The 25,697-nt window shown below is 50.2% G+C and overlaps 1 protein-coding gene across 2 annotated transcripts in view; it reads left to right on the plus strand.

The window, feature by feature from the left end:
• ACSS1 (acyl-CoA synthetase short chain family member 1) overlaps positions 1 to 21,225 on the plus strand; it is a 53,357-nt gene extending 32,132 nt beyond the window's left edge. Inside the window, exons 4-14 of one of the 2 annotated variants that reach the window (XM_046678717.1) lie at positions 1,825 to 2,000; positions 2,398 to 2,550; positions 6,086 to 6,233; positions 7,495 to 7,632; positions 11,777 to 11,869; positions 13,036 to 13,148; positions 13,551 to 13,677; positions 14,425 to 14,552; positions 14,693 to 14,756; positions 18,242 to 18,360; positions 19,560 to 21,225. In XM_046678717.1, the coding sequence (XP_046534673.1) occupies positions 1,825 to 2,000; positions 2,398 to 2,550; positions 6,086 to 6,233; positions 7,495 to 7,632; positions 11,777 to 11,869; positions 13,036 to 13,148; positions 13,551 to 13,677; positions 14,425 to 14,552; positions 14,693 to 14,756; positions 18,242 to 18,360; positions 19,560 to 19,739 (1,439 nt within the window). In that variant the 3' untranslated portion in view covers positions 19,740 to 21,225. The remainder of the gene's footprint in view (positions 1 to 1,824; positions 2,001 to 2,397; positions 2,551 to 6,085; positions 6,234 to 7,494; positions 7,633 to 11,776; positions 11,870 to 13,035; positions 13,149 to 13,550; positions 13,678 to 14,424; positions 14,553 to 14,692; positions 14,757 to 18,241; positions 18,361 to 19,559) is intronic. The other variant, XM_046678718.1, reaches the window with a different exon arrangement.
• Positions 21,226 to 25,697: the final 4,472 nt, after the last annotated feature.

Raw genomic sequence — 25,697 nt, forward strand, 5'->3', positions numbered from 1 at the left:
AGCCTCAGGGAACCACAGGCTGAGATGCGCTCCCCAAGCACCTCTCGGGCCAGGCGTGTGCACAGGTTCCTGCCTTTGAGAACTGCTCCATTGGGAAGGTCTCAGACAAATGAGCACAAGGAATGAGGCATGTGCCATGGGAGGCCGCAGAGGAACTACAACCCACACCACATGATTCCAGCACCTGGGATGGACTGGGGCTGCTGTTTTCTCCTGGGGGTTCCTGAGCTTTCTTAGTCATTTATCCGCTTGAGAAGAGTAACTTCTCCCTGCTGAATCATCTCCCTTCCTCCCTCACAGGGAACTTACCTGGACCAAACCCATCTCCAGGGCTGTAGGCCCAGGGCGTCTCAGACAGTGTCTGCCTACCTGACTTTGTTTCCTCAGGGCGACAGATTGCCAAGTCCCGAAGAGCAGTGTGTGCAACTGGGGGTCCCTGGTGTGCAGAGCTAGATAACACTTCTCTTGGTGTCCCAGGAAGTCTGGAGTATCTCTCTGACCCCTGATGACCCTCCTGAGTCATCCAGCTGCAAAGGCCTGTGCTAGAGAATTCTCAGGTCACATTAGACAATCCTCAAAGCCACGTCATCTCTAGGGCTCTGGGGAAGAAGAAAGGGTGTATGTATGTTGCTAGAAAGCACTTTCAAATTCAAAGGCTGAGGGCAATTGGTGCCTCGGTTAGGGCTTCCCCAGAGGCAGATGTTGAGTTGAGAGTTCAAGTGGAGGCAGTTCATTTGGGAGGTGGTCCCGGGAAGTGCCGTGGGCCTTAGGGAGTGAGGCTGGATGAGGAATCAAAGCAGACCAGCTTCCACAGTGGGTGCCTGGGGCTTAGTCCCACAGGGAGAAGCTACAAGATGATGGAACCACATGCATCAGGATGACCCCCTAAGGGGTGAGGTCATTGGTTGAGGGCTGCTGTGGTTGGGGTAATCCCCCAGCACTTCTGCCTGTGGCTCCAGAAGAAGCCCTTGGTGCAGAGTGATTAAAGGTCTGAGGGATGTGTGTAGGGTCCTGCCAGTCGGTACCACAACTGAATATTTGTTCCAGGATCTTCCTTAGAGGCGAGTTGTATTGATAACCCACAGCAGCCTTGATCTCTCCAGGTCATCCGAGGTTGGGGCATGGTGTGGAGGGTCATTCTTTTGTTTGTGGTCCTGTGGCTCAGTTTGTGTCTATACCTGATTCCCTGCTCTTGGCCTCGCCATAGGTTAGCAGTGGAAGCTCAGGTCTCCGGGCATTGCCCTGGGCCTGGCTGAGCCTAACTGGGTCGTTGAAGAGCAGGTGTGGAGCCTGGAGGGCCTTCCCCTGAAGGTGAGGGTGGGGGCTGGCAGCTCCTGCATCCCCCAGGGCTGTGGTCCCTGTTCTCTGGGCAGTGAAGGTTCTTGGCCCTGGACAGGGCAAGGACCGCACAGGGCCTCTTGAGGCTTGGTCTCTGGCTGCCCAGCTGTCTTGGTCTCTACATCTTGGTGTTGCTCTGCCACCAGGGTGGCTGTGGCTGGGGGCAGTGTGATGGCATCTCACCTGGGAAAGTGCCCAGGGCAGGTGGGAGGGAATGGGTAGAAGTATGGAAGAGTTGAGCTTCAAAGTAACTTGCCTCCAGTCACTTCCCACTCTTCCTCAGAGCTGGGAAAAGGGCTGGTGCGTGTGCACTGAGCACAGAGATTGCATAGCAGGCAGACCCCTCACTGTTTTGTCGACTCTTTGACCCAGGATTGGACTTTGTTGATCACACTCTTAGGCCTGGATGTGTACCTGTTAGTCTGGGCTGTGAGGGTCACAATGGGGAGGAAACCTACCAGAAATGTCTGTGTTTGTCTCTGTTAGCCAAGTGTAAGGTGGTTATCACCTTCAACCAAGGACTCCGGGGAGGACGAGTGGTGGAGCTGAAGAAGATAGTGGACGAAGCTGTGAAGCAGTGCCCAACTGTCCAGTGCATCCTGGTGGCTCACAGGACGGAAAACAAGGTCCACATGGGGGATCTGGACATCCCCCTCGAGCAGGTGGGTTTACCTGACTTTGTACAGTTTGAGGAGGAGAGGTTATTATTGGGTTAACTGGGTCTGAGTCTTGTCAGATTTGGGTTCTCAATCTGGATCCCCCACAGGTGCTCAGGGTTCCCCTGTGGTATTTGATGGGCTTATATCCCAGCTGGGAAGATGGAACTCAAAGACCACAAATATACTGAAACACTTAATGTAACAGAAATTATTAGATCCATCCTTTCATTTTTTGTCTTTTTCACATCTGGAATTAACCTAGGGCAGGCCAGAGAAGGTGAACTCTGAATCTGGTCTGCCGAGTCCTACAGCAGCTGAGGGAGAGCTGTTCTCAGGGAGGCTGAATGGAGGGGAGAGGCTAACTGCCCTGGATGGGGCTCTTTGTGTCTTCCCCTCACAGGAAATGGCCAAGGAGGACCCTGTGTGTGCCCCAGAGAGCATGGGCAGTGAGGACATGCTCTTCATGCTATACACCTCTGGGAGCACCGGGATGCCCAAAGGACTCGTCCACACCCAGGCGGGCTACCTGCTGTATGCCGCCCTGACACACAGGGTACGTGCCTCTGTGGAGGCTGGGGGGTGAGGGCACGTGGGGCCATGCCTCACTGGCAGGGCTCTGGGCAGGGGGCAAGTGGGGCTGGATTTAGGGCTATAACACAGTGCCCATGGGGGCTCCTCTTCTCCCGTAGCGTGTTCATGAGCAGGGCTACTGTGAGTTGTGGCACTAGTGCAGTGGACTGGGTGGGCAGAGGGGCCGCATTTCTGTCTACTTTGGAAGAGTCTGACTCCCAACCCTGAGTCTCAATGCTGGCCTTTAGCCCCTTCGCGCCTGTGCCTCTGCCGTCTGTCTGCTCGAAGGCCTGCAGGAACCAAGCCCTCACCTGGTCTGACATGCTCACTGGCAGGGCCACGTTCTGATGCTTGGGGACCCGGGTGCTTTGGCCTTCCTGGGCCCCTTCCTCCATTAAAAAATGTCAAAAATTATATTTTACAACTGTGTTGGTATAAAGGTGAATATATTACTTTTATATTAAAAGGCTTTCTTCCTCTTAAAGATCATTTTTTTTTCTGATTTTAAAACAAAGTAAAACATTTTCTTGGGCCCCTAAAAGTATTGTGGCCTACAGGTCCTGCTCACTAGGGCCACATTTTAAAAGTAAAATTAAAAAAAATTTTGGGGCCTGCCCCGTGGCTGAGTGGTTAAGTTTGTGCACTCCACTTCGGCAGCCTGGGGTTTCGCCAGTTCAGATCCTGGGTGTGGACATGGCACCACTTGTCCCGCCACACTGAGGTGGCTTCTCACATGCCACAACTAGAAGGACCCATAGCTAAAATATACAACTACGTACTGGGGGGATTTGGGGAGAAAAAGCAGGAGAAAAAAAAGGAAAAGGAAAAAGAAGATTGGCAACAGTTGTTAGCTCAGGTGCCAATCTTTAAAAAAATAAAATAAAAGTAAAATTAAAAAAACTTTTAAAAGATCTACTTTTACAAGGAAGCTCAAATTTAGTACACGGAAATTGTATTATAGTGGACCACACTTTAGGGATTATAGCAAGTGATATGGCGCATTTTTTATTCCAATAAATGCATTTAAAAATCAGAACTCATTTAAATGTGATTGGGGGGATTGCAGTTGAATGTGGCATCCTTGCTCCCCTTGGGGAGTAGTGGACACTTCCCACTTGGGGAGTGGGATTGCCTTTTGAGATACCATCTGTGGACCATGCCATCTTTGATGCAGAAGGCAAAACTAGCTCCAGCTGGTACAGCAGCAAAGGGAACTGACTGGCCAGGTGACAGGAAGGCCCAGGCCCATCCAAGCGGGGCTCAGACGCTGTCTTGGGGGGTGGTATCTTCCCTGCCTTGGCCCCCTTCCTCTGTGCCAACCAGGATCCCCACCAGGTTTGATTCCCATGTTTGGCTGCCCCAGGGGCTGGAAGGAGCCTTGACAATCCCAGCAAAATCACTGGCCTGGTTAGGGTACAGGGCCCCATTCCGGCCCAGTCAGAGGCTGAGGGTGGGGGTGGAATGTGTGGATTGGCCAGCCTGGGTGGAATGGGAGGCGAACCTCTTGGAATGCGTGTGGATGAGGAGCAGGTACTGGGAGGTAGAAACAGCAGGCATGCACGCTGCACCGGTCCTACTGGTGGCCACTCATGCCCAGCACTAAGGAAGTTGAAAGTGAGGCAGGAAGACAAACGTGGTACAGAACCAGGCTGAGCAGAACACAAATCTATATTAAAACGGTTGTCCTCTGGCCACTGGGTAACCTTGAGCATGTCACAGAGCTTTTCTAGATCTCAGTGTTCTCATCTGAAAAACCCCACCCTTCCTCAGTTCTTGGTGGGGAAGTTACAAAGATTGATACATCTTGTAAGTAAAATGCTTTGGAAAACATAATCACTGAGACGAGATATGAAGAAAGTCACAGAATGGATCAAATTGTTTCCGTCAACTTATGATAAAATTAACATTATGGAATCTGTAAATGTGCTGAGATTCTTAATTTTTTTGTGTTTTCAGAGTGTTTTGAGGACACTGTTTATATGAGCAAAAGAAGTGGGCATCTAGGATGGGGACCATCTTTTGAGTTTCTCTTCAATACATTGAGGTTTTTTTAAGCATTAGGAATAGAAACTTTCAGTTTTCTGTAGATGAGAGTATGTGTGTGTGCACACGTCTCTGTGTACACGTGTGTGTGCACACATACAGAGGGTATTAGGGATGTTGGCTTCTTCAGGGACGATGGCGTGTGAGCAGATTTTGGAGGTGGGCAGTGGGGTTAGGGCGCCAGCTGCCTGCTGGGCCCTTTGGAGAGTGGCTGGCCCCAGGCTCCTGCTCTCCATCCAAGAACTGCAGGAAGAGACATCTCCAGCCCTGGGAAGACTTGGCATTTCTGTTCCTGCGTGCCGTGGGGCTTTGGGATGTGGGCATCCTGCCTCACCACTGTAGAGAAAGTGCAGTCTTCCTTGAAAGAACCCTCTTTACCCCTTGGGGACGTGGCCATCTAGAGACCACCACTGTGCTGTCTGGCAACTCCTGGAGAATCTCAGCGCTCGTGTACAGCAGCAGAAGTTTGGGGCCACTCACCCAAAGAATTAAAAAAAATCCTTTTATTGCAAAATAGAACACAGATACAGAAAACCACCCAAATCAAATTTGTGCTTAATGAATTATTATAAGGAAAACCCTACTTCACTTGGGAAATGGAATGTTGCCAGCCTCACAGAAGCCCCTCCATGGCCCCTCCGACCACAGGCCCGCCCCCACATCCTGGCTTTTAGAGTGACACTGCCCTGTGTTTTCCTTTTCCTAATTGTCACCCAAATGTGCATCCTTGGATACTGTAGCTTACTCTTGTCCACTGACATTTTTGGAATATGTTAAAAGGGGATCTTTTAAGCCTTTTTTAACCTGTAGGCTTCCCCCCATCCCCTCCATTTCCTTAAACTTTGCCTGGCTGTCTGCCCCTCTGTCCTCTGTGTTTCCTGCAATGGGGCAGCTGGATCCAGAGACAGGGTCAGGCTCAGGTTGGACCCTTTGGCAAGAATGCAGGAGTGTCCCTCCTCTTAGGCTCTTAGGAGCTGGTGAGGTTTGAGGCATTTCTTGGTCTTTCTGGCTTTTATTTTTTGTAGTTTTTAAGAGATTTTTTAAAACTATGTCATAATGCAGACAGGTGCTCATATTTTAAACATACGACTAGATGAAGTTTCACCTGTGGGTATGCTTGTGGCCACCACCCCTATCAGGACATGGGGCGTTTCCAGCTCCCAAAGGCCCTGGCTTGCCCCTCACAGGCAGTCCCCCAGCAGGCCAGCACTAGCGAGGCCTCCGGCACAGATCGGCTTTGTCTGGTTGGGGCGCATACCATATCCACTCTAGACTGCGAGAGTCAGCCGTTGTTGTGTGTAGCAGTAGCTCTGTCTTTTTACTGCCGAGGCTGTAGGAAGCCACCACTGTGCACTTAGTCATCCCACTCTCAGTGGCCGCTGAACGACTGTGTCTCACAATTAGAGCTCACTTTTAGTGACATGTGGGAACGTGCGGCAACAGGCTCCTGATGGCCTCTCCTCCTGTTTCTGCAGCTTGTGTTTGATTACCGGCCAGGCGACATCTTTGGCTGTGTGGCTGACATCGGTTGGATCACAGGACACAGCTACGTAGTGTACGGGCCCCTCTGCAATGGAGCGACCAGCGTCCTTTTTGAGAGCACCCCGGTTTACCCTGATGCTGGTGAGGACTGGGGACCCAAACAGGGTCCCCAGAAGGGAGCTTGAGAAAGGAGGAGAGGTTCATAGGAGGGTAGAGTGGAGGCCTGTGCTCTGGCCTGGCTGTGGTTCTCGTGGTCCCATGGCATAGCTGCTTGGTCTTTCACCCTGCCGGGTGGGCTGAAGCCAGGTGTGCAATAGAAGGGGGTCTAATTTGGTGCTGGAAGCAGTCTCAGGACCACCCACTCCAGCGTTCCTATCCCTCTAATATAGCTGCCTGCCTTGGGCCCTCTCCTTAGCACTGTCTCTCTCACTTCCATGGCCACTTGACCAGATCCAGCCCTTCTGGATCTGCCAGCCTCCCCAGGTCTCCACAGATGGAGGGGGCTTTCCCTGCCACCTGTGCTTTCAGGGCCATTCTGTCAGAGCACGTTGTATGTGGCCTGGAGCCACCTCCATGAACTGAGATCACTTCGAGGGCATGGCCATGTCTTGCTCACCTTGGCATCTTCCTCTCACACAGCACAGTGTCCCCAAGTATTTGTTTTAATGTAGCTAAATAGTGGTGGCTCTGCCAGAAGGCTCTTGCTCATACTTCCCACAGTGCTGCCAATTATGTCCATGGAGCTTGTCACCTCTCCTTGCTGCTCTCCAGCCTCCCAATAGGACTGGTTGCACTCTAGGCAGAATGTTCGGGGGCATAGCTAGGCAGTAAGAGCCATGTCTTAGGTGTGATCTTAGACACATCACTTCAGCCACGCTAAGCTCAGCTTCCCGTGTGTAGAGGGGTGGTGGTGAGTTGTGGGGGTTTATGGGAAATCAGGTGTGTGCTGGGCAGTTGCCCTGCTCCCTGGGGTCATGCAGTGGTAGCCACTGCTGCACCAGTCACCACTTTAGAGACCATTTAAGTGTGACTAAATGAAAGTTCTATGTTAATGCCACATGAGTTATTTTTAAGATCAAGGCAAGAGCCCTTTGAACTGATTTCCTGCTATATCATGTGGGATACACCACGTGGCTGCAGCCGTCCGGAGCCAGGTAAAGGCTGGTTCCAAGTGGGCCAGCCACAGGTCGGGGTGTGCTGGGAGGTGACTGCCCTGCAGAGTCCTGTCCCAGAACACCCCCCTCCCCTTTCAGTGGTGGAAGTTGAACCCCAGTTCGTGAACACATGCAGTTTTTTGCATGTATTCAGCACACAGCATCTGCTGACTGCTCTCTAAAAAGGTTTAAAATAGATAATGTCTGGTGGGCTCTCAGACCGATAGGGAATTTGGGCCTTTTTGTAGGTCGGTATTGGGAGACAGTACAGAGGTTAAAAATCAATCAGTTCTACGGCGCCCCGACGGCGGTGCGGCTGCTGCTGAAGTACGGCGATGCCTGGGTGCGGAAGTACGACCGCTCCTCCCTGCGGACCCTGGGGTCAGGTGAGCGGCCTGTCCCGCTGCGCGAGAGGGTGTCGTGCCGTGTCAGAGCAATGCAGGCCTCAGATAGTTTTAACCATGGAAGCTATGCATGTGGCTGCGTCTGTGGTGGATTCAAATAATGCCAGGCGCATGGAGTAGAAGCAGAGGTCCTGCCTGTGAGCCCCTCCCAGGGGCCCACTGCATTAACGGGCTGGGGCACAACTGTCCAGATATTTTCTGTGCCTGAGTTCTACGCTTTGTCTCTGTTATGAATCCTTACCAACTCCTTAAGGTAAGGCCAAGCCCTTTCCTTCACGGCTGTCCAGGATTGCACGATGGTAGTCAGTTCACTGAGCATTCCCCTGTGGCTGGGTGTCACCATGGCCGAGTACTGTCATGAATGTCATTCTGCCCTTGTGTGCTGCCTTTACTGTAGACATTTCCAGCAGAGAGTTGTGAGATCAGAGGTTATCTCTGTTTGTAATTTTGATAGTTGCCACCAAGTCACATGATGGTAGGGTGACGTGGGGTTAGTTCAGACAGTACCAGGAGGTGGAGGGTACCCAGGCCTGTTCTCTCTCCTTTTCCCTTCTGTGTTTCATTTCTGCCCCTATGCGTGTTGTCACGTGTGGTCAGCAGGGAAAACAAGGTGGGGAGGCTCCTGGGGTGAATACACAGTTCTGCTTGGTGGTTTTTCATGGGGAAGCACGTGGGGCAGGTAGCACTGGGGGTGTCTTTCTGCCAAACATGTCCAGGGAAAAGGGAGGTGGGTGACGGTGTGCGTGTTACTCGGTGATGTGGCATGTGGTGCTGGGATAGGTCTTAGGGCCCTGGTTGGCTCTGCTCCCCTTGCCTGCAATGCCCTGCTGTCCCCTCCCTGCCTCTTAGGATTCCGACTGTCCCTCAAGGACCTTCTCTGTGCCTCGTCTATCCATGGATATCCTTGGCTGCGCTGGACCTCAGGCTCTTGGATGAGCCTGTGCTCCAGTCACAGATATCTGTCCTTACGTTGACCATCTTGCTGGGTGGCGAGCTCCCAGTTGCAGCCATCTGTCTCCTCGGCACCCCTGTGCCCACACGCAGGGGAAGTGCAGAAGGTCAGGCGAGGGTTGACTGCTCATTGTGAAGCTGAGCGGCTGACCCTGGAGCAGGAGGCCCAGACAGTGCCCTGAGGGCTCCACACGAGACTCTGGCTTCTGGAGGGCACTGCTGCCTCCCTGTCCAGGACGGGCCGGGGCCCCTCCCTGGGAGGCACATTTTCATGCTCCCAGCTCCTCCCTCCTCAGGGCCTGCCTCATGGTTTAGGTCAGTTTGTGTCTGGATGACCAAGTACTTTGAATTTTCCAGGTGGGGTGAGCAGAAAGAGTGTTGGGCTCCTTTCTAGATGGTGGTGAGAGTCTGAGATGCCTCTCTTGGCATGTTGGAGCTTGGAGGGTGAGGCCTGTGTGTTCCTGACTGGGGGCCAGTGTAGCTGAAGAGGACTTGCCCTCCACAGCACAGGGGCCCCACAGTGTGCCCCTGCTCTCTGGGCCAGGCAGTGCTGGGGCATCAAGAGAAGTGAAGGGGTGGCCAGGGCCACAGAAACCATCTCAGGTCCTCTGGGTATCATCTGCAAGGCCAGTTGAGTGGGCCTAGGGAGCTAGGAGGGGACAGGGGTAAAGAGTGAGGTTTGATTTTCCAAATGCACTCGTGGGATTTGGTTGCTAAAGAAGGCTCACAAGGACCTGAATGACAAGGCGCATGCTCTGAGCATGTCAGGAGAAGGAGGCGCTGTGTGGCTCATTCGAGTGGGCACCCCAGCTGAAAGCAAGCTCACCCAGGGGTTCCCCGGGGCCCAGTACAGGCTCCTCTGGTACCCCCTCCATAAGGGCTGTGGCCACATACACTTGCTGTCTTGGACCAGGCACCACCATGTGCACAAAAACCTCTGCACCAGGGAGCTGACGGGGGTTCGGCTGGGCTCTTTGTATTTTGTGGGTCTTGTGGGAATACTCCTGTCATGTAATCAGAACCAACAGGAGAGCCCTGCATGGGTTTCCCTGGCCCCAAGTTATTGATAAACAGTACTGGCAGGGAGGTAGAAAGCACCTGGCAACTCCTCGAATTGGGGCACCAAGCAGCACTGTGGAGCAGTATGCTTCCTGCCTTGGCCAGAGTCAGCATGGTGCTGGTCTCCTCCTTCGGTACCACAGCTCAGGCTCATCCGAGGTGGCTCGATTAGCCCTCACAGCACACCAGGCTTTGGGCATTTTGACTTCTTTTAATCTTCCCAGTCAGCAGAATCGAGCTCACTCAAGACTTTTACCCCAGGAGTAGTATTTCTTAAAAAAATTTCCTTTTAGCTTTCTGTTTCACAAATAACACAGATATATTATTGTGAAACGAAAAAAGTGGAACATGGAAATGAAAGCTGACGTCCTCCATGAGCACTGTTCCTGGGGACCCTGCTGCTTGTGCACCTTCCGGAGTCTTCTTTGCAGTTGTATTCTTGTGCAAAAGGCACAGCTTGGTTCTGAGACGATTTCTTTAACATGAACGTGTTCACACTGTACTATTATCCTGTAATGGTTATTTTAACTCAACAGTGTGCAAAATTTTCCGTATGGTTCTGCCCGCTTGTTCGAAAACTTGCTCATACCCTCCTGTGGGGATTGCTGTGGTCCATGCAGTCACATCCCTGTGGTTGGATATTCGGGCTGCTGGCAGTTTCCCAGCCTATCAACCAGTGCTGCAGTTTTTACCTCCTTGCGGTGTGTGTGAATGCAGGGGTGAGACACCCAACACCCAGCCACCCTGCCAGGACCGGCCTTGTTAGCTTCTGCATGGTGGGTGGTCCTGAGCAAGAGGCAACCAGTATTTCACCCTTTAGCAAAAGTGTATCTAAATTGTTACATTCTGGCTGAATGCCAGTCTAGTATGGGTATTAGGATAGTGTCTTAGCTGTTCAGGCTGCTATAACAAAAACCCCACAGACTAGGTGGCTTATAAACAACAGGACTTAGTTCGCAGAGCTGTGGAGGCTGGGAGTCCCAGGTCAAGGCGCCAGCATGGTCGCGTTCTGGGGAGGGCCCTCTTCCTGGCTCACAGATGGTGCCTTCTTGCTGTGTCCTCATGTGGTGGAAGGGGTGAGAGAGCTCTTTGTGGTCTCTTTTGGGAGAATACTAATCCCATTTCTGAGGGCTCCACTCTCATGATCTAATCATCTCCCAGAGGCCCCACCTCCTAATACCATCATCTTTGAGGGTTAGGATTTCAGCATATGAATTTTGGGGGCACACAAACATTCAGATCATGGCTTGACACTGAGAAGTCAGGCTACAGAGTCAGAGGCCATAAGCACATTTGTGTATATGTATATACGTGTATATAACTACCACCCAGCTCAAGCCATGGAAATTGCCAGTCCCCAGAAGGCTCCTTCTGCCCCCTCCCTGGCAGTACCCCCAACCACGACCACTATTTGACTGCTCTCACCGTGGATTCATTGGCTTGTTCCTGAACTTCATCAACATGGGCTCGTGCAGCGTGTGCTTCTCTTGTGCCTGCTACCTTCGCTGGGGCTGTGACTCTAAGGTGTATCCCTGTTGGGTGTGGCAGCCGTTTGCTCATTTTCATGCTGGGTGGTATTCCACTGCATGAAGGTACCACCATTTGTTTCTCCATTCTACTCCTGAGAGACAGTTTTAGCTTTCGGTTGCTGTAAACATCTTTGTTCGTGTCCACTTTTGGTGGAGATATGCTCTTATTTCTGTGGGGTATATGCCAGGAGTGGCATTTTTGAGTAATAGGGTAAACATATATTTAGATTCCATCCCAAACAGTTGTCCAAAGTAGTTGTATCGGGTGTATGCACTTTTAAATATTAAAACGTGCAAATTGCTCCCCAAAATTCCTGTACTAAATTCTACTCCCACTGTGCATGTGACACTCTGTTTCTCCCACATTCTTGCCCTCTCTTGGACTTTTGAGCCTCTAATGATGAAAATACCTCATAGTAATTTGTATTTCTTTGATGACCTTAACGTGACGGATCTCACTGCTTTTTCGTCTTCTTGTATGTCCTTCAGGAAAATGATAGAGCTGTTTTCCCCTTAAAAATCTATTTTTTTGGTTTCTGGTTTACTGAGGTCTAGTAATATCTTTTTTCTTTCATGTGTGGTTTCAGTGGGAGAGCCAATCAACCTTGAGGCCTGGGAGTGGCTCCACAAGGTGGTGGGGGACAGCAGATGTACGCTGGTGGACACCTGGTGGCAGACAGGTGAGAGCGTCCCTCAGGAGGAGGGTCAGGGCGTGCCTGGAGGAGCAGGTGCAGGCTCGCTCAGCAGGCACCTCCTGTGACAGCTGTGCTCTCACATTAGTGAGCTGAGAAGGTGCAGCTAACTGCCCAGTGTGGAGGGTCAGTTGTGAGGCTATGTGAATGCAATCCAGCTGCCCCTCAGCCTGTGTGATTGCTGAAAACCTGGTGTCTGGAGTGAGAAAGCTCAGAGGTGTAAGACTTGGGATGTGTCGTGACCATGCTGAGCCTTGGCTTCCTCATGTATGAAGAGGGGGTGTTCGCTTATAGGCCTTGGCTGAGGATGGGATAAGATGGTGCAACTAATGCATGTTGCCCCAGGACTGACGGCTAGTTGGTGCTGAGCTGAATGCCCACCTTCCTTGTAGGGCCGCCTTGTGAACACAGGCACACTGGATGAGCATGGGCCCTACTGTTTACAAGACCATGAGTCTCATTCAAGTTTTAGTGGGAAAGGAGTTTTTCTGTGCCATTTTGTTTTGATTTGCCCACTCTTCTCTTGGGTATCTGACTTTGGATGTTTAGGGCAAGAGACCACCACAGATGTAGTAATTGTGGCTCTCTGAGGTCTCGTCCTTCAAGAAGCCAGAAAGTGAGAAATTCCATGTAGCTCAATTCTCATCCATTCAGGAAGGCACAGGACAGAGACCCTTGACAGCTGAGTCTCATGAGGCATTTCCACTCAGGCTGCTGGAGCAAAGTGTTTGGGCCATGTGGAATGGGCACTGGCCCAGAGGCAGTTCTTTTCTTCCCTCTTACTCTGCAAATAGCTGGGCTCTGCTCTTTCCCACCAACGCAAGAAATCAACAGGCAGGGACCTCAGATGAGGGGGAGGCAGCAGCCACCCCGCTGGGGAGCACCACAGCTTCTGGAACTGAACCCTCCACCTTGGGCCCCATTCTTATTTCCAAAGTGGAGGGGACCAGAACCTGAGTCTGGTTTTACCTCAGACAAAGGTCCTTACGTCACTGAGGACCTGTTTCTTTGCCCCAAACAGGGGCAGTTCCACCCACCTCCCTCTCTGGGAGAGGACCTGTGTGTCTGTCATGGGCTTGCTGACGGCATGGCCTGGATAAATGTGTCACTGGTCCCTCGGCCCATCTGGCGTTTCTTCCCCTTCCTCCCTGCAGAAACAGGTGGCATCTGCATAGCACCACGGCCCTCAGAAGAAGGGGCAGAAATCCTCCCCGGTATGGCAATGAGGCCCTTTTTTGGCATCATCCCGGTTCTCATGGATGAGAAGGTGAGTAAGGGCCTCGCAGAGGCATCTCCCTCCTCTGCGTGTGCCCTTCTGAGCTGCCTGGTGCTCCCTTCCCCCTTCCTGGCCTCCTTTGCCCCTCTCCCACGTCGTGCCTGCCCAGGTCTGGCAGGTGGTGGAAGGGCAGGCGTCCTCATGCAGCGTTCACTGCGCAGGCTCCTCTCAGAGACCCAGTGGATAAAACTGCCTTGTGGGTAAGCCCAGGGTCCTCCTCAGAAGCCCTCGTGGGCAGCTTCCTTGAAGAGGAGAAAGCTCTGGGCAGTGCCTTTTGGGACACGCTCATCATTTTTCTGCCTCAGGCCCAGCAGTTAGGAGAACTATGCTAACCGTCAGTTTTCGTTTCTCATTTCGCCTGTTCTCTCACACATGTGTCTCCTGGGTCTGCAGGGGAATGTCGTGGAGGGTGGCGATGTCTCTGGAGCTCTGTGCCTCTCCCAGGCCTGGCCGGGCATGGCCAGGACCATCTATGGAGACCACCAGAGATTCCTGGATGCCTACTTCAAGGCTTATCCAGGTGAGCCGGCTGCAGTGGATCAGATCGTGCCTTCTTCACACACTGCTGGGATCATGGTCTCAGAGAAATGTCTGGAAGGTCGCGGTGACGGTACTGTAGGGCAGCCACGAGAACAGGCTCTTTGGAGGACAAGTTTGAATCCTGCCCCCTCCCCTTTACCTCTCTGACTTTCCAGTTCTCTGAAGTGGGAACAGTCCCACCTCAGGGACCTCCCTGGGGTCAGCAGGAGTGCTCGCAGAGCCCTTAGCACCTGGCCTGTCGGGTGTGCGCTCCTCGGGCTATTAGGAAAGAAGAGGGAAGACTACTCCCATGGCTGTGAGTTTTCTTCCAGTTTACTTTTGATTTTTTTCCTAGTTTGCTTTCGTATCACTGAGGTGAAGTTCATTTACACAGTGTGCCTGCTGGAACCAATCATCTTCAGTCTCAAGCTTGTAAACGAGACTCACTTTTTGAGGAGTTCAAGTGTGCTCCCTGTCTATCTTCTTCTCTCTGGACAGATGCAGTCTTGAATCCTCATGTTCTGCTGTTTCTGAGCCATCTGCCCTGTCACTAGCACACACCAGACAGCACCAACTAGAGAGTGTCCCCACGAGGGGGCAAGGAGGGCCACAGGGCACAGGCTTCAGTGCTTTCTTCTGTAGAGTGAGGTTAGGACGTGGGTCCTGTTGTGTCCCTCGTGGAACAACGGGAGCCCCGCTGCGTCCTGGTTCAGAGGTACTGGTCCTGAAATCCCTTGCTGTGGTGCAGGCTACTACTTTACTGGAGATGGTGCTTACAGAACCGAGGGCGGCTATTACCAGATCACAGGGCGGATAGATGACGTCATCAACATCAGCGGCCACCGTCTGGGCACTGCAGAGATCGAGGATGCGATGGTGAGCACAGGCCAGGCCTTCTCCTTCGCTCCTGTACCTCCATGAGGCCTTGTTGGTCTCAGATTTGGAGTGATAATTTGCATGCTGTGTCAGGTGTCTCACCTCCCACATATTTTGCCTTGTCGTTCTGTCGTGCACAGGCTAACCACCCTGCAGTGCCAGAGACTGCTGTCATTGGCTATCCCCATGACATCAAAGGAGAAGGTGAGCATCCACAAAAGGAACTCCTCTAATTCCTGGTCTTAGACCCATCAAGGCACCTCTGTAAAAAGAACAGACTCCAGAGGATGGACAGGTGGTAGGGTTTTTTATGAGTCAAGCTGTTGGTTTTCTTCTCTCTCAAGTGGGGATTTTGGGTGGGAAGGCTGAACAGCACGCATGTTAGACTAGAGCCAGATTTCTGAAATGCCCTAGCTCTGCTGTCGTTCAAGGACACGCATCTCTGAGCAGCCGTGACCTGTCTGGCGCCCAGCTGAGCTTGAGGAGTTTCCTCCTCTGTCCATAGCGCCTCTGGCGGCCCTGTTACGGAGGACTTATAATGAAATGCCCTGCCCTGCCCTCAGTGTCTCCTTGTGCGTGCTCCGTCCCAGCAGCTGGTGCCAACTCTGCAGCTGTCACACTGCCAGCAGATGGGAGTGTGCCCTGGAGCAGCCCGTTTGCCGCTCTGGGACTCTTTGTGGAGGAATTTGACCCACGGTTCCCACGGCACAGTGACGCGCCAGGGAAGGGCAGAATGAGTGAGAATGGTCTTTATTGGGGACACACTGTTCCAAAGCCTGCCCTTCCTAAGCGGGTGGGGCAGGATCACCTGAGTGTTATAATACCAGGTGCACGGTGGCCACACTAGCTTGGCTGGTGTGACCTGGACACTTGCTGACCCTATGCTGCACTGCTGGGCAGACTGACCTCTAATGCCCCGCCGAGTGGTGTGCAATTGCACGCTCTCCTTCCTGCTGTCAGGGACATCCTGTGTCAAAGTATGTCCCAAATGTCACTTGGCTCCCTGCCACGTTTGTGTGGCATTGTTTCATTATTTATTCAAACACTTTCTCTAAATTGATCTATTGTAAAATTTAACATTTATTTAAGTGCTTTAAAAAAGCATTTTCAGTTGCCATGAGAAGGATGAGCCCAGGATGGGGCTGTCCATTTGTTAACAGGAGACTCGGATGTGTGGGAGAGCTGTTAGGGATCGGAAAGGGCCAGAGGCAGGAACAGGTCCTCACGTGTGACTCTCAGTCGCCTCGGGCTGCTTCGTGCTCCCGTCAGCAGCTTTCAGCACCTCTTCCTGCATCCTCAGCGACTCTGGTATTGCCAGGTCTTAATGTCTGCCAGGCTGGTGGGGGATAATGTGTATATCATGGGTATGATGATATGCATTTTCCTAATTTCTAACAAATTTGAGCATCTATCCATTTTAACACATGAAAAACCCATCAGCAGTTCTTGGTGACCTCTGAAGCCATCTGCAAAGGCTGTTGTGTATTTATTTGTCCTCGCTCCCTGTTTGCACTTGATCTGACCAGTGTGCTGCACCTGTGCCATCGGCCTGTCTCAGCAGTCCGTGAGTTCAGCCTTGTGCACCAGATCCTATCTCTCAGCCGGCTCCTCCTCCCATGTTGAGGCTTTCCTGACCCATCTCTGCTCTCAGCACTCAACAGTCTAGGCCCACTTCCAGTCTCATCTCACTAGAGATACAAGTGATTGCAGGGAAGGGCACCAGCTAGAGACGGGTGGCTGGGGGGACATGGCAGGGCATGTCCACTGTGATCCCACTAGGGTTTAAAAGATGGTTGTATATACCTAGAAATTAATTTTAAATTTGGGTCTGGGAACAGCAGCCAGCAGCCCCCGAGAACCTGCTCAGTGTGGGCTCCATGCAGGGGCTGTCACCATTCAATCCTGACATGCAGCTGTGAGGCAGCTACTGTTAGCTCCCCATCTTACAAATAGAAAACTGGGCACAGAGTAGTTAAGTGGCTTTCCCAAGGCCACACAGCTAGCAGTGGCAGAGCCAGGATTTGGAGCCAGAGCAGTCTCTCCTGATTATCATACCGCACTGCCTCTGAGGGGAAGGATGAAAGGAGAGAGGCAGAGAGGGAAGGCATATTTTTGTTTTATATACTTCTATAGTGTTTTAATTTTTGGTAGTCAATATGTGTTGCTTTGGTGGTTTTTACATTTTAATTAAAGTCGGTTAGACCCTAGCAGACCTCTCCTGGTTGGCCTTCCCAGCCAGCTCAGGTGTTGGCTTTGCCCTCTTCCTCTGAGCCCCTGTGGTATGGACCTAGACTGCCTGCCCTCTCAACTCCCAAGGTGAACAAATGCAGCTCTTTCCCTCAAAGATCTCACAACCTAGTGGAGCATGAGGGGACCAACAGCCATTCACACAGCAAGTGCCCAGCCCGAGGCAGGGACAGAGTCAGGAAAGGTAGCTGAACACAGAGTGTTAAAATGTGTTAAATGGAACACACAGAACTGGGCCTTGAGGGATGAATAGGAGTTGGCCAGGTGGAAATCAGGGGGCCTTCAGGCAAAGGTTCTAGGTCTTTACAGACTGTAGGTTATTCAGGAAACACTCATGTACTGATGCATTTAGCTGATGCTTCTTGAGCACATACTCTGTTGCAGGCACAGTTCTGGATGCTGGAGACACAGCAGTGAGTGAAACAGACAAAAGTCCCTGCTCCGTAGGGCTGACATGCTGGAGGGTCAGGGAGTAGAGGGGAGAGACAGACAATCAACCATAAACATGGTCAGTGAGGAAACTACCTAGTGTGTTAGGTGATATGTGCCAAGTTAAGATGGGGTGGAGCTAGTGCAGGAGTAAAGAGGCTAATGAACAACGGGAGGGCTGCACATAGGGAAAACTTCATGATGAGAGAGGGGAGACATTGCAGGTCAGTGGGAAAGGGACAGGCTGTCCAAAATGGTGCTGGGACAGGTGACTCTCATATGGAGAAAACATGAAATTAGATCCCTGTGTCACACCACATACCAGATTATTCCAGATGGATGGAAAAGCACTGTATTTAGAGACCTGTGGGAGCCACTGTAAATCCTTTCTGGAACGTGGTAGGATATCAACAAACAAAACATAGTGTCTGTGCTAAAATATGAGTGAGCCAACTCTGCCTAGCAGAGCTCCCTGCCATGACGGAGCTGGTCTTCATCTGTGCTGTCCAGTACAGTAGCCACTAGCTATGTATGGCTCATACAACTGAGGAACTGCACTTTTAACTCGATTTAAATTTAAATAGCCACTGTGGCTAGTGCTTACCATGTTGGACACAGGCCCATGAGGTTAATGCCATGTGCCATATTCCCATGCACTGTCTCATGGGAGCTTCTAGTAAATCTCCCATCAGCCCACGTTCTGGGCTATTTCACAGGTGTGGGGACAGTTAGAGAGGTCACATGCACAGCCGGTCAAGACCACAGGGGTGGTGCCAAGCTCTCAACCGCACATGCTTACCCACCTAGGATGTTCAGAGGAGCTGTGAGAATTGCTTCCAGTTTGATGAAAATGATAATGCATCTTTAGGGCTACAACTAAAGAAACCAGCTGCTACAAGGTCACCAACAGGTGATGGCAAAGTCCTTTGGATTTGTGGTGATTTGTGTACAGCACTCTGCCTCAGGACGTGGTTTGGAGTCTGATACATCCCAAACCTCTGCTTTCCTTCCAGCTGCATTTGCCTTTATCGTGTTGAGGGACGATGCAGGTGACTCTGACGTGGTGGTGAATGAGCTCCGGTCAGCAGTGGCCACCAAGATTGCCAAATACGCCGTGCCTGATGAGATCCTGGTGAGTGGAGCTTCCGCCGTAGGTGCAACTGCGCTGCTCGCTTTAAGTCTCCTTTTCTGATTCCCGCAATGAACAAGTAACCATGATCCCTTCCATCAACAGCAAAACTGACGTTAGCGTTTGGTTTTCTGGGTGGTGGGCAAGGATGGCAGGTTGCTACATCCTCAGAGAGACAGGGAGTGGGGCAGAGCGACAGCAGCAAGAGTTTACACAGCTTACCTGTTTAGGGGATAGTGCTGGGCAAGAGGAGGTGCTGTCTTACTTTGGTATATGGAGGCTAGTTACAGGAACAGGAAGACAATTAGGGGTTTTATAGAGAGAAATATGTGGAAAGGACTAGAGTTCTCGAGCCCCTGTGTGCTTTCTGAACACATTTCCTGGTGCCAGTGAGGGAGCTACCGCCAGAGCCCTGTCTGAGGGAGTCGGTGTCCGAGTCAGTTCCAGGGAAGAATTGGGCCACCTTTTCAGCCCTGCTAGCGTTTTACTCCTTCCTTTGTTAACGTTTCCCTCACAGTGTTCTTTGGTTTGGAGATGGTCCTCCGAGGCAGGAGAGGCCCCAGCTTCACTTGTTGTCATAGGGGGTCAGACTGTCAGCCTGGTGACCAGAGTTTCAGGGAAACCTGAACTCCCCTTAGGTCACTATTAAAGACCCCCAACACAGCTTTTAATGTATTGCCCTTGCCACTGAATGGGCTGTGGTTGTTTGAAAAGGTTAAATGCTAAATTTTAAACACTAAGCAAGACAACATTTTTCTCTTAAGTAGCTCTCACCTCTTATGTAAGATAAAAGTAGCTGCGGCCTGCACCACGGGGTGCCGACGAGGTGCCAAGTCGCCTGCTGGGTTTGGTTGCTGCCTGGGAGCCCTCGCTGCAGTAACTGAGGAGAGGAGCAGATGTAGTGGCAGTGAGGGAGACCCAGGTAGCGGTAGACTGCTGCCTCCGGAGGGCTTCAGCATGACACATGATTGATTCTTTCGGTTTGATAACAGCTTTCGGTCCAGATTATAGGAGGATAAAACCAGAGACCATGGGCCTGCACCATTCTCTGGGGCGGGATCCTACATATCAGGCATTCATTATTGATTCCCCAGGGAGGGGGTCATCCCTGAGCAGAGCCCCTCTTATCACAATGCCGTCTAACGCTGGCTGGGCGTGAGGGCACCACCCCAGACTCTAATGCTGCACCCCTTCTTTGCCAGGTAGTGAAACGTCTTCCAAAAACTCGGTCTGGAAAAGTCATGCGGAGGCTCCTGAGGAAGATAATCACGGGCGGAGTTCAGGATCTGGGGGACATCACCACCCTGGAGGACCCCAGTGTCATCACAGAAATACTGAGTGCCTACCAGAAGTACAAAGACAAGAGGGCTGCTGCTCATTGATGGGCTCTTTGACCAAGACCCAGTGCCCAAGCCCCTAACTTGTCCTTCTAGAACACAGCTCTCAAGTTGGTTTATTCCTAGATGTCCCAGAAGCAGTCCTTTCCCAGCACATAAGCTACACTGTCCCTAATGTGAAGTCTGTGCCTAAATCTCTTCCTTCTTTCTGTTGGAGAACCCGTGAAGAGGTACTCTCAGACATGGTAGGATTGGTTCCACTAGTCCCGAATTTGGTTTCCTGGAATGAAAAGTCATTGTCAGCTGTTTTGGTGTTCTCTGTAGACAGCACAGGAAGGTGAAAAACCTGCTAACGTGTGCCTCCTCAGATGACTGAGAATTAGAAATAACCATGTTTTCCCCAAAAGTTTCTAGATATAAAAGGCAGAGGTTTTATTTTTATATTTTGGAAAGATAATGTGCAAACACACACAAGTAATGAGTGGATTTACTTGTACATGCTTTTTTCAACATTTAGAGATATGAAAATCACTTTTTTTTTTTTTTGCCTCTGCTCACGGGGAAATGTGGAGAGGATCAGAAGGTGCACTTTTAATTATTGTTTGATGTATGTGGAAGTCTGAATTGGAAATGTTTGTACCTCTGTCTAAACACAGCTATCTTGAGAACTTTCAAGCTTGCAGCATCCTTTTTTGGTGTACATTTCTACTTGCCTTGGTTTGTGTATAATGAAACTAACTCCTAAAAGTGATGGCATGAATGTGTCCACCTCTTTAGTTCTCACGCTCCTCCAGTTGTGTGCTCTGTTCCTCAAGCTTGGATCCGGAAGGATTCCCCTCCCCACTGTAGATGCCTCTTGGTAGGAGTTCAACATGCTCCAAATATGTGGAGTCGTTCAGGGAAGCTAATGAAAACTCAGGTGACTTGTGAGAGCATTAATTCGGCTAGAACTGGGTCCTTGTAAACTCTGCCTGTCCTTCATTCTGTGGCTGGGGTAGTAAGAACCACTGAGACCTGGAGCTCTCGATCAAGTCTCTCTCTCTTTTTTTTAATGTGCCTTAATACTCTGAACATTAGCAAGATGATGTGAATCATTAGGTTACAAAGTGCTTATTTATTAGCCAAGTATACGAGGACCCTTGGGTCCTTGAGGACAGAGAAAGATTGTCTTTATCTTTATGCCACAGTATATGGTGCCCTGCAGCTGTGTAGATGTTCAAGGGGTGTCTGGGGTACTGAACACCTACCGCGGGCAGTAGCTGTGCTGGCCTCTCAGCGAATAGGCAAGTACGCCTGTGACGCCCAATAGGGTGGCCACTGCTGTAGCACACAGATACAGAGTGATCATCTGTTGTTCCAGCACTGAGCAGCAGAGAACCACGCACCTGGACCTGTCACATTTGTGCTGGACTTGGTGGACGGTAGTTATGGCGCTGTTTGTAAAATGGCTTAGATATAAACTTGGACAGTGACCAGAGCCTCAGAATGATCTACAGGGAAGTTCAAATAAAGCTTTATTTTGTTCATTCTCTTCTGTGTGGTGATGTTTTTCATCAAATAATACCATTCTTTGTTGCTGAATATAATCCTGAGGGCAAAACTGGAAGGGGCCTATTCACTCAGAAGAGAACACTTAAAAAAAAATCCATCATCTTACAGGGAGGAAATATACAATAAGAAGTCACCTATCTTAGACTATTACTTGGTAAATTTACCTGCCTCTAGATTGTTGTGCTGTCCAATACACTAATCACATGTGGCTATTTAGAAATAAGTAAAAAAAATAGGATAGTGTAAAATAAATAAAATACTCAGTTCTTAGGTCGCACGTGGCCAATAGCTACGAGATTGGACCACACGGGTAAGACCATTCCTATCATCACACGTAGCTCTGGTGATGAGTGCTGGCCCAGAACACAGATGAGAACAAGGAAGCAAAAAAGATCTCCAGGCAGCCAGAATCGGTATCAGACTACATCCATGAGGAGCACAAGCTCGCCTGTGAGAGACATCCCAGGACCCAGGTTGTCCTTACTGCAGACGTGGGTGGATGAGGTTTTCTGTCTCCACTGAATGAAGAAGCAGATTTTAGGAGAACACATTGGACTGGGTCCATGACAGGTGGGATCTGAAGGCTCACGTCAGCTTGTACCAAAGCCTAGACCAACTGCTGCTTCCCAAGCAGGAGCAGGGCAGCTGTTCCTGGGGACAACATCTGTTCTTGGGCCCCAGGGATGGATTCCCAGAGGCCTGTCTGAGGTAGATTCTGAATGCAGGGAGAGGCAACTCATTAGGAAAAGACATGTTTTTGCACTTCTGGATGCTGTGGGAAGTCACAGCAGGATTGCTGTCTTTCTGGAATAGTGTAGCCGCACACCCTTCCCTGGGGCAGGGCACCACGAGAGGGTTACAGACAGACTTACAACAAGTCATGTTGTCCTGGCCACCCCTCTTCTGGTAAAGCCACCCTGACTTCAGTTGGGGACCATCCTGTCCCCTACTTTGTCAGCAACCCACCCCCGGCTGCTTGGGCGTTATGATGGCCATTCCAAGCATCACAGTCTCTGGCCTAAGTAACATTACAGGCCTGGCCGTGTGATGCTGTCAGGGCCACCAAGAAACAGACACAAAGACAGCTTTGGGAAAGAAGCCATTGCCCATCCACCACTGGATAAGTCAGGATGTGGATTTGAGCGACAGCAACCTCCTGGCTGCCATGGGCAGGGCCTGACTGAGAGGGGAGAAGCACAGGAGAAATGGAGCCCCCAGGGGAGACACACAGAGACCTGGTCCACCCTACACCAGCCTTCACTTCCTGCTTGAAATGTCCTGAGAAAGACCCAAGTCAGTGCCACTGAGAAGCACAGAAAAGATCAGGCAGCTACAGTGAAAGCAGAGGTGAGACCATCTCCTGGTGTGGAAACACAGAGGGATCAGACCGAGATTCAGAGACAGCTCATTTGAACATTAAGTACATCTCCAGCCTAGCGTGATACATTACATTCCTAATAACGATAAGTCCTGAAGACAAATTATATTCAGATTTAGAAAGAAGCAGTACGCAGTACCTTTTACGAATAATTCCCATATAAAGTTACTAAAACAAAAGTTCTCCTTAGGGGGCCAGCCCGGTGGTGCAGCGGTTCACATGTTCCGCTTCGGTGGCCTGGGGTTCGCGGGTTTGGATCTCAGGTGCCGAGACAGCACCGCTTGTCAAGCCATGCTGTGGCAGGCATCCCACATATAAAGTAGAGGAAGATGGGCACGGACGTTAGCTCAGGGCCAGTCTTCCTCAGCAAAAAGAGGAGGACTGGCAGCAGATGTTAGCTCAGGGCTAATCTTCCTCAAAAAGGAAACAAACAAAAGTTCTCCTCAAAGGGAAAATTCAGTTTTTCAACATGATTAATCCCCAAAGGGAAATATATCCCTGTTAAATACAAAAATAGAAAAAAGAAATCACGGCGAACGTTCATGATCTGACTGCACAACATTTAACTAAAAGTTAAGATGAGATGATTGAGGAACACACTCGTCCCTGGTTCTCCCGTGGCAACTGAGTTTATGGCGAAGAAAAGGTGGTGTGAACTCTTACCACATTCCCTCGGCCTGCCAGAAGAGTGGAGATTTGGCTGTGGACTTAACAGCCTTTAGTCCTTGCAGAGCTGACGTGCACCTGCTGCGTCACTGTCCTCGTGATTCCCAACACTGGAACAATGACAGGAATACTTACATAGCTGAGCACCCTGTGCCGGGAGGCTCTGAGCAGGTTCTCGAGTCCATCACCCCCGTTTGTCCTCATGTCGCCTTCCAAGATAGACACTGCACTTTGCAAAAGAGCTGGCAAAACTGGCAGAGCTGGGGTTTGGGTGGAGCCCGTCTGACCGCAGAGCCTACACCCTGGACACCCCATGCTCAAATTAAAGGCGGGGCCCCTTTGTGAGAGAGCTTTTGAGGAATATCAACAGCATTGCATTTTGCTTTTTTTAAAATTATTTTATTATTTTTTTAAGGCACTTTACTGTTGACCTTTGAGCAGCTCTGTGAATTACCATCTTGGATAGGGGTGAACAGCAGCCTAAAGCCAGGCCAAGAGGAAGGCTTCCTGGAGACGGTGATTTTGGCGGCGAGGAGAGGTGGTGATGCCAACTTGAGTTTTCGTGACCTCTAATCTGAGTTATACATGTTTTTCATTTATCATTGTTTGGGGATTTTGGTGCATAACAGGACTGAAGTAAATATATCATCTCTGGGCCTGTAAGTAACAATTGTCTTTGCAGTATTATTTTTTGTTGACTATTTATTCTGCTTGGGCTCTGTAGGGCTTCTAGGATCTGTGGCTTTATGTCAATCTTAATCAGTTTTGGAAGTATCTCAGGTTTTTGCCTATTCTCTCCTCTTTTTTGAGGACCCCAAACTTCTCATATGTTGGAACTTCTCATATTCTATTTTCTCTCTTACTGCCTTAGTCTTGATTGCTCTGAAAGCAGAGCCAGATATAAAGGCTCGCATACAGGTAATTTACCTAGGACTGTAATTCCAGAAACAAGCGTTTCTGGAACTGGGGGTGGGAGTGGGTGTGAGATGGGAAAGAGGAAAAACCAACAGAAGCACGTTACTGAGCTGGTGAGCGCTGTGGGCAACTGCTGCTCCATCTTGTTGCCGGACTCACAAGGAATCTTATCAAATGTGTCTCTGAACCAGCTAACTTAGAACTGGCTGTCAGAAATGTGGCTTGGCCTCTCAACTTTCTCCTCTGAAACCTGCAAACGCACTCAGGGCGAAAGTGACTCCCAACATTGGGCGCAAGCCCTCCTGGATCCTGGCCCAGTAATTCCTCACCATATTCAGGCTCTCCAACATCTTCAAGCAAATGTTCTAAATGTTTGCTTCATCACTATGCCCACTGACAGTGTGAGTCTCAGTTATCTAATTTGCCATCACATGAAAAGAACGTCTTACATAGTATTCCTAAAATGTGGAAGATTCTGAAGTCCAACATACATTTCACCCAAGCCTGTCCCATAAGTTATCAAGGACCTGTATACATTACTTTGTACTTGGTTTTTTCCCTCCGAATATAACATGAATATCTCCCCCCTCAGTACACGGGGACCCATCTTCTTTTTTGTAATGACTGCATATGGCAAGCCATTGAATTTAGTTAATCATTTTTAATGGATATTTAAGGTGATTCCAATTTGTCTACATTAGAAACAAGACTGAAATGGATATCCATGCACATCTTAGTAGCATGGATCAAAAGGTATACTTGACCACTGCAAAGGACTGAATGTTTGTGTCTCCCCGAAATTCCTATATTGAAATCCTAACTCCTAAGGTGATGGAATTAGGAGATGGGGCCTTTGGGAGGTAACTAGGTCATGAAGGTGGAGCCCTCATGAATGGGATTAGTGTCCTTATGAAAGAGGCCTCAGAGAGCTCTCTTGCTCCTTCCGCCACACTGGGACACAAGACAGCTATCTAAGAACCAGGAAGTGGGCCCTCACCAGACACCAGATGTGCTGGCTTCTTGATCTTGGACTTCTCAGCCCCCAGAGCTGAAAGAAAGAAACTTCTGTTGTTTATAAGCCCCTAGTCCATGGTATTTTGTTATAGCAGGCTGAACAGACTACGACAACTGCTAACCTACAAATGTGGATATTCTTGTGGACAAAACCCAAGAACTACAGACTGTACATAGATTCTTATGCAGTATAGGTGAGAAATGTAGCACAAACAGGAGGACCATTATAATACAAATAAATAAAATCTTGTATGAGATTATCTCGATCCTGAAGCTTAAAGAGCTGGAAATTACTGATAGGGTGTATTATAAATCAGTCATTAGCTGTTGAGGTAGATATTAGTCAGTGACCAAATGTAACAGAATAATTTTCAAATTGTGACTTTTCTAGCCATTCCCTTTTTGGGGAACATTTTCTCTAGAGGGTTGCAGTTAATAATGTAACCGTGAGATTTGCCTCCATGTAGAACTTCGGTTCA

This window comes from Equus quagga, chromosome 12, assembly GCF_021613505.1.
Source record: "Equus quagga isolate Etosha38 chromosome 12, UCLA_HA_Equagga_1.0, whole genome shotgun sequence".
Lineage (NCBI taxonomy): Eukaryota > Metazoa > Chordata > Mammalia > Perissodactyla > Equidae > Equus > Equus quagga.